Genomic DNA, 12,543 nt, shown 5'->3' on the forward strand with positions numbered 1-12,543 from the left:
TAATATATCTCATAAAATGCTGCTCTCAGCACCCCTTTTAAGATAAGGTGCCCTATACTTCACAGTATTTCTCAAATCCTCCTAAATAGCCCATATTCTTCTCTAGGTCAACTCTTTATCCAAGTCTGCCTTGAGTTCTCTCCCTTTTTTCCCCCTCTGGAATAATTCCACCAGTTCAAATCTATGCATTCTATAAATTGTTGGAAGGGCCACTTCTCTAGGAAACTTTCTTTGTTTCTGACAAACATGTATAATCTCTTCCTAAATGACTCCCATAATACTTCATCAGAGTGCTATGTTGCTTTCATTTTTAAACTTTGCAATATTTTAAATGAAACATGATTTATCTTTCTCATTGGGACAAAATTCCTATGGATTCCTATATTTCTGGATGTATAGCAGTTGAATAGTAGTAGTAATAATGGATCTTGTACACATAGGAATTAATACCTATTTGTTGAAAAGAATAAATTATCACCACAACAGTAATGTTTCAGTAGCATTAAAAGGAATTTAACAGATCATTAAAAGAAAAGTGCCTGATCATTTTGAACATTATGAAAAGAATTTTAGGAATTAAAAGGAAAGTGAGGTTGGAGTTTTATTTCAAATTTGCAAACGAGAAAAATAAGTTGGTATGTCTTACATGGAGGAAATGAACAGTGTAGGACTGTGGCTGAAATGGTTTCAGTTAACTCTTGTATGTCAAAAGTGGTAGGCCTTGAAATGTGGATAGAATTTGTTTTAAAGATTGTTATTTCAGGGATGTATCACAATGGCCTCAGTCAGAGTATTCAGCATTCCTTTCATTACACAAGTAAACTAAGATCTGAGAAAAGACCAAGCATCCGATATAATAAAGACTAATATGCAAATCAACAGAATGGCTGAATGACCGTGACTATGACGCACACTGACTATTAGGGGCAGACACTCAGGTGCTGCCCCCTGGGGGTCAGTGTGCTCCTACAGGGGGAGCGCTGCTCAGCCAGAAGCAGGGTGCATGGCTGGTGAGCACAGTGGCGGTGGCAGGAGCTTCTCCCGCCTCGGCAGCAGCACTAAGGATGTCTGACCGTGGGCCTAAACAAGCATTCAGACATCCCCTGAGGGCTCCCTGACTCTGAGAGGGTGCAGGCTGGGCTGAGGGACTCCCCCCACCCCCGAGTGCATGATTTTCGTGTACTGGGCCTTTCGTCCCATATAAATGTGCACAACTTCACTGTTCTCTAATAGTCCCCAATTTGTTGTAACAAGGAAGAGAATGATAGGTCATGAATAGAGTAAATGTAAGTATTTCAGAGGTGGGCACTGTTGGCTTTGGGTCAGACAATGCTTTGTTGTGCAGGACTGTCTTGTGCACTGTAGAATGCTCAGCAGCACTCTGGCCTCAGTCCACTAAAGGCTGATGGTACTCCCTGTACTCTCCCCACACTATAACAAACAAAAATGCCACCAGACATTGCCAAGCAAAATTGTCCATTAGATGATTTAGTAGTAGCTTTATTAAATCTTTTCTTTTTCTAAAATCATGGTAAAGATATAGAAAATCCATTCTACTAGAGCCATATATTTACTTTGATTCAAATCCTGAATCATTCAAATAGAACAGAAAATAATCTTACTTCCTGTTAAATTTTGAATTAGAAAATAACAATATGTGCCTATCAATGTATCTTTTGAGAGCAACTGTGCTTCTCTCTAATTTTTTTAGGTAAGTAAAAATTAATAGTTAAGAAAAAAGTGTGCTTTCATATTTCTACAATTTTAAAATCAGAGTCTAAAAAATATTTTTTCCTGCAAAAGTCTTAAAGGAAATATTATGCTTTTTTAAATTTATTTTTATTTTTTAAAAATATATTTTATTGATTTTTTACAGAGCGGAAGGGAGAGAGATAGAGAGTTAGAAACATCGATGAGAGAGAAACATCGATCAGCTGCCTCCTGCACATCTCCTACTGGGGATGTGCCTGCAACCCAGGTACATGCCCTTGACCGGAATCAAACCTGGGACCTTTCAGTCTGCAGTCTGACGCTCTATCCACTGAGCCAAACTGGTTTCGGCTATGCTTTTAAAATACGAATATTTTGTTTGCTTACTACTAAGTACTAAAATATGATTTTTTAATAAATGAATATATACCTATTTTATACAACCTATCAGACATTTTGTTCAGATCTGGAGACACACAACTGAATATGTTAAGATCTTGAATCTTGAATGCTCAAAATGTGGTAGATAAAGCAGCCATGTTAAAATTGAGTTCTTTCCCTATAAAAGATGAGGAGAAAAAATTAGTATGCAGTATTTGAATTAAAACAATTCATTTAATAATCATGGAAAGTTGTTAACTAATGTTATCTAATGCAAAAAAATTGTACTAGGAAGAGAGTCAGTAATAGCCATTTAATTAAATTAAATATGAGATTAGAGTAAAAGTCAACCTAAAGTTTGTGTTAGGAATACTTAAGAGTAATTTTACATACATCAGATGCCAATAAATTTCAATTAATTTTTCTAATATTTCAGAATTAATGTACCATACTGATAAGATGTATGCAAACTTGTGTGTTCATTTATTTAAGAATTTATTTACTAAGCACAGATTTTGTGTAAAGCACGCTGCAGACACTGAGGATACAGCAGCGACTTTGAAAATTACACAAGATGAAAAAGCTAACATGTAGCAGAGGTATCTGACCCAATTTGGGGGTAATGAATAGTTGTCCTTAGCAAGGCTATACTAATTATTTTGCTTGGAATCCTAAAAGCAAAGATTAACCACACAAGATTTTAACCAGAAAATTTATGTTATCAGAGTCATGTTTTGAGGAGATGAGTTTATTTAGTTCTAGAAATATGAGGGGTGAAAAATTGGTACAAGGGAGATCATTCACTAGTTTGGTAAAGTAGATGAAAGAAGTGGTTGTGAAGCAATCAAAAAAGAAATGAGATTTGAAAATTATTTAGGAGGTATATCAACCAGATGTGATTAGTTCATTGGTTTAGAAAAGATAAGGAAACAAGAGGTATCTGGTGTATATAACTGAGTCTTTGGAATAGAGATTCCTGGAACAGGACTATATGGGGAGGGTTACAGGCTTTGAATTCATTTTGGACATATCAAATGTGCTGTGTCTTTCAGACATTCAAGTGGACATGCCATATAGGTGCTCCATACACATAATGTAGCATGTAGTACAGAACTGCTCTGGGACATAAACTTGGGAGTGATTGGTGAATAGATAGAAACTAATAAGTTGGGTGCAGCTGAAAGGGCCGAGGGAGAATTATGTGACAATAGATTGTTAATACCATTCTCAGTGATCTCAATATCTAAAGGTAAATATAAGAAGACAACTGAACAGATCTGAGAAAGAATAAGTAGAAATGTTAGAGTTGAATCAGAAATGTTGGGGATGGGTAGGGTGGAGGAACATTACTAGAGAAATCTAAAGATAATTTTTAGTAATAGAGTCTAATCAACATTTGAGTCTAATCAACATTTTATTTCATGCCAAGATTCTGATGTGAAATAAAAGAGTACTGTATTATATCCCTTGAGTTTGGTAACTTAGGGGTTATTTGGTGGTATTCATAAACATTTCATAGAACTACATGTTAAGCATATTATCTGCTTTGGCATTTACTTATTTACTGAATTTTGTATTTTGAATCTAAAGGGAATGCTGAACCATACTTCAGGGTACTATTTGTTATACATGTTCTCATCTCTGATAATAACTATTTAAATTAAAAAGGACAGAGCTAAGAGAAATCAGACCATGTTCTGTTTTCCTCTATTCTAATAGCTACCTGCCACTATATATTTTACTCTACTGAAACAGACACTTTCCCATATCCCTTTGACACACACCATTTCTTTGCACCAAGTCCACCAGGAATACCAGGGAGATAACACTTCCTCCTCCCTCCAGGACAATCCTCCACCAGGTACTAATGAGAATTGGTAAATATTCCCTAAATACTATCATGCCCTGCTCATCTAGGAAAAAAAAGTGTGATGCATGCCCTACATTGTTTCTCAGAGTTCCACAGCAGGACTGAACCCCAGTTGCCCCTGGTGTAATCTGCTCAATAACACACTTTTTTTATGTCCTTCTTTCTCTTTTAGCTAGGGTTCCCCAGAGAAACAGAACTAACCAGATAAACACACACACACACACACACACACACACACACACACACACACACACACACGGAATTGGCTCACATAATTATGTGGGCTGGCAAGTCTCCAGATCTTCAGGCCGAGTCAGCAAGCAAGAGACCAAAAGAACAAATTATTTAGTTTCATTCTGAGTTCAAAAACCTGAGAACCAGAATTGATGTCATTTCAGTCTGAAAGCCAGCGGGCTCAAGACCCAAGACGTTTCAGGTCAAGTCTAAAGGCCCCCAAAAAGCCAGTGCTTTAACATACAGCCATCAGACAGGAGGAATTATTTCCTACTTGGGGGAGAGTCAGCTTTTTTTTTTTATTCTATTCAAACATTAAACTGATTAGATAAGACCCAGCTGCAATCAGCTTTATTAAGTCTGCAATTTGAATATTAATCTCCTCCAGATTAAGAAGTACAAATTGGTTGTTAGAAAATAGTCACAAGAATGTAAGATACAGCATTGGGAATATAGTTAATTATATTGTGATAAAAATGCATGATGGTAGGTAGGCACTGGCAATATTGGGGGAACACTTTGTAAAGGATATGATTATCTAACCACTATGGCATACACTTTAAACCAATACGAAATAATATGGAAAGTAAACTGAATTAAAAATAAAAAAATAAATATTAATCTCTTCCAAAAGCACTCTTACAGAAATACTTATAAAAATGTGTGGACAAATATCTGGGCACCCCATGATGAAGTCAAGTTGACACATAAAGTTAACCATCATAGTCACCCCAATTAACACAAATTTATTTTCCAAAATAATTTTTCTAATCTTTCTTCTGCCACCTTTATTTCTAGAAATAAAGCTTTTTAATTTTACATTGTCAAAAGGAAATAAAATTTTGCTATATGTATACATAGTCAAATTTCAAAAGACCATACACCTCAGTTTTCCCAGAATTATTCTAGCTCACCGCTCTTACCTTGCTTAGTTGTTAATATGGTCCCTTCCCTTTTAAAAATGTTCTACTTTGAATAATAGTATATGATCATTCTAGTCACTAACTATGATGATAATTGAAAAATTAGTAAATTATATTTAATGTTTTATTATTTTATTCTACTAATCCTATTTAATAAAAGGCTAATATGCAAATTGACCAAACTGCTGGACAACCTGTCACTATGATGCACACTGACCACCAGGGGGTGGACACTCAATGCAGGAGCTGCCCCATGGTGGTAAGTGTGCTCACACAGGGGGAGCGCAGCTTAGCCAGAAGCCCTGGGCCAGGCTCACTGCTGGGGAGCGCAGAGGCCATGGCAGGAGCCTCTCCTGCCTCTGTGGCAGTGCTGATGTCTGACTGACAGCTTAGGCCGGCTCCCCACGAGGAGCCGGCCTAAGCCATCAGTCGGACATCCCCCAAGGGCTCCAAGACTGCAAGAGTGCACAGACTGGGCTGAGGGAACCCCTCCCAGTGGATGCATTTTCATGCACAGGGCCTCTAGTTAAAAACATAGTAAGTGTGTGTCATAGTCTTCAAATTATTTTTCTTCCTGGGTAATTTTACACTGCAATTACTTACCATGATGTATATGGAATGCCTGTTTGTAACTTGGATATTATCATTGATTACCTTAAATGTATTTTCTTGTTTAAATGACTGAGAAAGAATAAGTTTAAAAAGTACAAATAATTTATAAGTGTAAGGTCTTTTAAAGGATCATGCTTTATTTTTCTATATGTGACAAATCTGAAATAAGATTTTAATCTAAAGTTTACACACTTGATTGATACTTATTTAATTAACTTCAAAGTCATAGAATGTATATAGCTCCAAGGTAGTTCTGTTCTTCCATTACAACTAAGGTAATGATGAGAATAATTTTTGACTATCAGGAATGCTCAGAGCCTATATTGTTTATTGTAGAGACAAGAGGAGGAGGCAATTCCATGTTGACTGTGGGACACACAATGCGAGGACTTAGCAGCCTCTCAGAAAGAAATGAAAGTGTTTACATTGTCTCCTTCCTTTAGCTTATTTTCCATTTTTTCCATGTCTTCCATCTTTGTGTTTATTAAAAAGTATTACAGGACATAAAGTTATAACTATAAATGTCTTAAAGTATTCATGAATCTTTTTTCACTAGGGATGACTTTATTGCCTAATGGAAATAAATAATTTTATAACAATTATATTTTAACATACACAATAAAAAGTTAACTTTTAGTATTAATCTTAGTAACTATGTCAAATGACTTGCTAACTGTACTTTAGAGCAAGCGACATGTGCTGAGTACCAGATTACTGCATTTTCAAAAATATTCTGCACAATGCTGTGAGACAGAAGTTGATCTTGAGTTCTTATTGACTTCCTTATTATAAGTTTCTGGTATTCCTGCAACAATGAATGGGTTGTTATTCAAATGCAAATAAATGTGTTCAGTCCATAATAATGGTATTCCTACCCATCTATAAATAGTTGAAGAAACAATTGGATGAAATGCTTGATATTCATCTGAACCAGTTTTTACAATTTCTCTTTTAAATTCAGATTTCAGAAATATTACAGCAGTGGTGTTCATGAGATATTCAGATATTTTTGTTAGCTTTTCATGGACAGGATAGTAGCTTCTTAAAATGACTTACTCTGTTTCACCAAATCTAAGAAATCCCTTTTAAAAAGGCACCATTATAAGAAAGTGCATGAACATGAAGCATGATATACAATTTCTAAATGTACAGTTTACATGCTTAATGACCTTTTCATTTTTTTCTAGATACACCATCAGTTAAGATTATACCATCCACTCCTTTTCCACAAGAAGGACAGCCTTTAATTTTGACTTGTGAATCCAAAGGAAAACCACTGTAAGTGATTTAATGAGCAATGGCGCTTTTCACTTTTGCTTCTATTCTGCTTTGATTGCAGACTTTAACTACAGAAATCCACTGCTTTTGTCTTTTCTTGGTGGGCAAAGTGATCTCTAGACCAGAACACCCTCCCCACAACCACGTGTTCATTAAGTGTCTGTGGAAGATTGGTCTGTTTCTTTGTCATCTAGTGAAGTTTCTGGGAAGGTTTCCAGCTGTGATTTTTCCCCCCAGGAAGATATTTCAACCTGAAAGAAGTGTAGGCTTAATCAGTCAGTGTTCATATCATCAGATTGATAACAGTTGCACATTGCTGAGCTTAGTTCTTCCATGAAAAATTTTGAAAATATTGAAGCATCGTCAAAATATGCCCAAGTTTTAAAGTTAGATGGGGAAGCATTTCCTTAATAAGATAAATCAACTCTACATTTCTTATGTAGCAGTTCCATAACACATCATTTGTGAATGTGATAATACTTGGAGGGAAGGTGAATGAAAGGGGTCATAAACTCAACATTTTCAATTGTAAACTATTTCATTATTAGAATATGAGTCCTAACATCCCTTCAACTCTAAAATTATAGTGTTTAACATTCATGTTTTTAAACAGAAAACTCTGAAAGTCTACTATTTCTACAAAAATCAAATCAGTATAGATTATCCAAATCAGGATTATTCAAAGATTATTTGAAAGCCATTTGATCATTTTAATATAGCAATACTCTAGGTGAAGAGATAAGTAATTTATTTGATTTTTTAAAACTTTCAATTGAGTTATATTTTGGTTTAAATATTAAGAAGAGAGATTTAATTATTTTCTGTATATAACTATATGGGAAACCTTTTGTGCAAAGTAAAGTAATTATGATTGTTTTTCTAAGACTATTTGTTATTTAAGTATAAATTACATAGTATCCATGAGAAATTTTTCTAAAAGAGTTTTAAGGCAGAAGTTTGGAATGTGAACATCCTCAATTGTATGATATTGTACTTTTTAACACATTAAGCATATTCATACTTTCTTACTTCAATATTTATTGATAGTATTACAGATGTCCCCTTCCTTTTTTTTTCTATTGACCCCCTCAACCAGGCACCTGCCCCTTCAAGACCTTCACCACAATATTGTCTGTGTCCATGAAATATGCATAGCCTATATAATAAAAGGGTAATATGCAAATTGACCCTAATGGCAAAAATACCTGGAATGACCGGTCTCTATGACGTGCACTGACCAACAGGGGGAAGATGCTCAATGCCAGAGTTGCCCCCTAGTGGTCAATGTACTTCCACAAGGGGGGGAACCACTCAGCCAGAAGCCAGCTCATGGCTGGCCAGTGCAGCGCTAAGGATGTTCAACTAATGGGCTCTTGGGCTGCCAGAGGGATGTCTGACTGCCAGCTTAAGCCCAATCCCTTGGGGAGCAGTGGACATCCCCCAAGGGCTCCTGGACTGCAAGAGGGCACAGGCCAGGCTGAGTGACCCCCCCCCCCTCCCGGGGCATGCATTTTCGTGCACAGGGCCTCTAGTATGCATAGAAGTTTCCTGATTTCCACCCACTACCCACCCCCACCTTCCCTCTGATATTCATCTGTCTTTTCCATGGTTCTATGTCTCTGGGTCTATTTTATGATTAGATTCCACATATGAGTGAGATCATGTGATACTTATCTGGCTTATTTCACTTAGCATAATGCTCTCTAGGTCCATTCATGCTATTGCAAGTGGTAAGAGTTCCTTCTTTTTTACCACTATATAATATTCCATTGTGTAAATGTACCACAGCTTTTTTATCCACTCATCTGCTGATAGGTATTTGGGCTGTTTCTAAATCTTAGCTATCATAAATTGTGGTGCTATGAACGTAGGGGTGTTTCAGGTTTCTTAGGATATATACCTAGAAGTGGTATCACAGGGTCAAATGGTAGTTCTATTTTTAATATTTTGAGGAAAGTCCATACTGTTTTCCACAGTGGCTACACCAGTCTGCATTCCCACCAGCAGTGTACTAGGGTTCCCTTTTCTCCACATCCTCACCAACATATGTTGTTTGTTGATTTGTTGATGATAGCCATTCTGACTTTATTACAGTTTTGGTATTTTAAAAATGCTTTCATTCAGTAATTATTTCCTAGACATGTAAACATGCAGATTTAAAGAACATATTTTGAATTAGTATATCAATTTATTTTATATTATAAGAAACATTTAAAGTGTTTTATATCTTTAAAAAACACACACATTTTTCTTAGTAGCTTTACTAGATATACACTGCACAATTCACTTTAGTAGTTCTTAACTTCTGATAAGATTAAATTGCTTATATAAAACATTTTTCTTCTACAGTATGCTATCAAATGTGGCAGTGCATTCTAGTATTAAAGTTTCAACAAAAGCTTTTGGCTACAAGTTGAGTACTTTAAATAGGGAAAGTATAGTAGACCCTAGTCAACTTTACACATATTTAAATCCTAATCTATTTACTGCTGAACTTTTGTACCTAACACCAGAAACTTCCCCACTCTCCCTCCCATCTTCACTCCTGTTCCTTCCATGTATTATTTTCTGACTCTGTCTGTTCCCCTTCCCTCTTTTCTTTTATGCTTCTGTTTTGTTTGTTTGTTTCCATTCTCCCTTACAACCTCAGAGGTCAGCATATTGAGATATGAAGGAACATGATCAAGATCCGGGTACAGCAAAGGATTTATGATTTTAACTTCTCTCTATAGTTCTGCCCCCAAGTACATGTATGTACACTTGGAGAAAATATACAATTTATGCAATTAAATGAGGAAAGGATGGGAAATATAGTATTCAGAACGCTTGGAAATAAATATATCCCTGTTCAAACAGCATCCAATTACCTGTCAATGATCTACTCTTTGACTCAATATTCAATCTGCACAGTAGAAACAGCATTTCATGTGAATAATGAGATTGTGAGGTCGATGTAATTAGATATGTTAAGTAGTTCATTTCCATTAGCTGAGCTGTGGTTGGATGGATGCGCATATTGAGGGTCTCTTTCAGCAACCTGGAAATAAGGTTGTCTGTGTAACCCTCTTCTGCACTGCAAATGAATGAAAAGTATAATCATCTTTCATTTATGTATTCACGTAAAGAATACAAAGACTCCAGAAGTTTAGAAAATAGAAAATGTTTTCTTTCTCAGAAAGATCCTGATTAATATTACTTTGCAAATAGGTGAAATAAATAAGAAACTCTCCTTATTTTACATAGGAGAAAACCAGATCTCACCAAATGTAAACCAAATTTTCCTGATTCATCCAAATTTAAAATGGATGAGTTAGGATTTAAACATAGTTCAATCATTGTCCAAAGTTCATATTCTTTCAGCTATTTTCTGCTACTTCCATTGCTGAGTCTAAATTGTCAGTTATGTTATCCAAAGTAACTTTTGAAAAACGAGGATGTACAATAATGTTCAGCACTGCAGTTCAACCCACAGAAGCTTGAAGGTGAAGAAGTAGCCAGTCTCAAGACACATTTACTCTTGCCATCCTCTTTTATCAGACTTTCTTCTGTATTTATCCCCTTTTTTCAAAACTTGCCAAATTCCTACCAACCTGACTGTTTCTAGTATGAGCTTACAGCCATATATAAAAAATAAAAACCAACTCTAATTAGTATAGTATCACCTGGCAATTAACTCATAAGCTCCACTCCACAAGGGCTGAAATTGTCATTTTGTTTTGTCTTTATCCTCATAGGTCCCAATGTTGTCTTCTATATGCTGTGTTACAGAAGTAAATGTGTATAAAGTTATTTTCTTATATAGTATTCTCATTCCCAACTTCATTTTTACCCTTTGCTTCCCTTGTAATCTGTCAGGCCATTGATATTAAAGGTATTGCCAACATTCCTTGCTGCCTTTAGAAAATTGGTTTACTTATGTCCTTCCTAATATTCTTAAAATTCACTCTTCTGAGTTTCAAAGTAACTATCACTTCCAATAAATGTAGGCATTTATTCCTTTAAAGACAGTCTAATTTCTACCCTCTCTTTAGTTTATATTGTATCTCCAACAGTGCCAGATGAGGCAGATAGGACAAAAAGACAAGGGGAGATTGAAAAGAAACTATTGGATTTTCCCAGAAGGAAATCTTAGTGATCATAAAGAAAATAGTCTCACTAGAACAGAGAAAACAGAAGGCAAATTGAAGTGGATTAATCAGGGAAATAGTAGGTGGTGGTGAAACAAAGATAATGGGAGGATCACCCATTTTTTAAAGTGAATAAAAAAATTGAAGAGAAATAAGGAAATAAATTTATATCAAACAGAAGTTATAAAATAAATAATAATATAAAGGCTGTGCATATTTCAAGATAGGGTCAAAAAAGCCTAAAAAGTGTGGGAGTAAAAATGAAAGATGTGATATCACAATACCTAAAGGCCAGGTTCCAGTTTCCTATTTTACTGCCAAATTTCCACTCCATTACCTTGGAACTATTACACCTGACTCCCCATTTTGTTATCATGGAAACACTGAGAAGCAACATTGTAGTTCAGCTTCTGATTGGCTACCAAAACACTTGGTTTCTATTATCTTTCCACTTACTTGATCCACCTTTAATGAGCAGGTGGGAATCAGAAATAGATAATGGATATGTGATGCTTTACATCTCATAGCTGACTTAAATAATATTTTTAATCCATGACCAAATGTTTATGATTCCTTTCAAAATGTTTGACCAATTTATGATTTCCTCAAGGGTGAGTTATTCATGGTTACTCTCTTTTGTTTAAATCACAGATGATAGCGTGGCTCACTCAACTTGTGCTGATTCTCATGTTCCCAACCTGCCGTTCTGTATGCTAATGTTGTTTTCTTTGTTCTAAATGTGAGGGCCCTAGTGACTGTTTATAGACAATCGTGCCTTATTTGCCTGCTTTGGACTGAAGCCTTTTGCTGTTTTCCCGTTGAACAGCTGCATAACTTGGTCCAGGACCAAATTGTGCCACTCGACATTACTATAGAAGCATTCTATTCTATCCTTAAAAGAGAGATTACTGTACTTGTCTGTCTATTGTTTTAATTTTAGTTTAAAGTGAGGACCAAGCTAATGCCAACCACTCTTCTTTCAAGTCCCCAGAGTTTTTTCAACCTTCTTCTTTCTTTGGCTGAATTCCCAGACAGCTTTCAGGAAGCAGCATTCTCCATTTATAGAAGTAGAGAGAGAGGTGCAGGGAAAGCTGTTATGTTACATTCAAGTCATGACCTTAAATGGTGTGGAGTTGCACCTCAAATGCTATAAACAAAGAATTATCACTCATTTTAATCCAGTGTTTAACACTTTTTAAATATACATCAGCAAAGCAATGGGACATTTTCAGTTCAACGTGTACGTATTTGGCATTTATTCTATAAAATAAAATTATTATAGGTATTGATAAATTTTTCTGTGCATCCAGCACAATGTTTATCTTTTACTTTCTGGTAGCCACAATTTTTTTCTTGTGTTCTTGTCATTAATTTAGTATATGTAAATCATAGATCCCCATTCTGTACA

At 35.6% G+C, this 12,543-nt stretch overlaps 1 protein-coding gene across 3 annotated transcripts in view; it reads left to right on the forward strand.

Annotated features, from left to right (window-relative positions):
* The window catches only part of CADM2 (cell adhesion molecule 2), a 1,212,655-nt gene that overhangs the window by 1,066,671 nt on the left and 133,441 nt on the right, over positions 1-12,543 (forward strand). For all 3 annotated transcript variants that reach the window (XM_036349671.1, XM_036349668.1, XM_036349669.1), the window contains one exon: positions 6,918-7,008. In XM_036349671.1, coding sequence (XP_036205564.1) covers positions 6,918-7,008 — 91 coding nt within the window. The remainder of the gene's footprint in view (positions 1-6,917; positions 7,009-12,543) is intronic.

The sequence above is a fragment of the Myotis myotis genome, unplaced genomic scaffold, assembly GCF_014108235.1.
Source record: "Myotis myotis isolate mMyoMyo1 unplaced genomic scaffold, mMyoMyo1.p scaffold_m19_p_2, whole genome shotgun sequence".
NCBI classification, from domain to species: Eukaryota; Metazoa; Chordata; class Mammalia; order Chiroptera; family Vespertilionidae; genus Myotis; species Myotis myotis.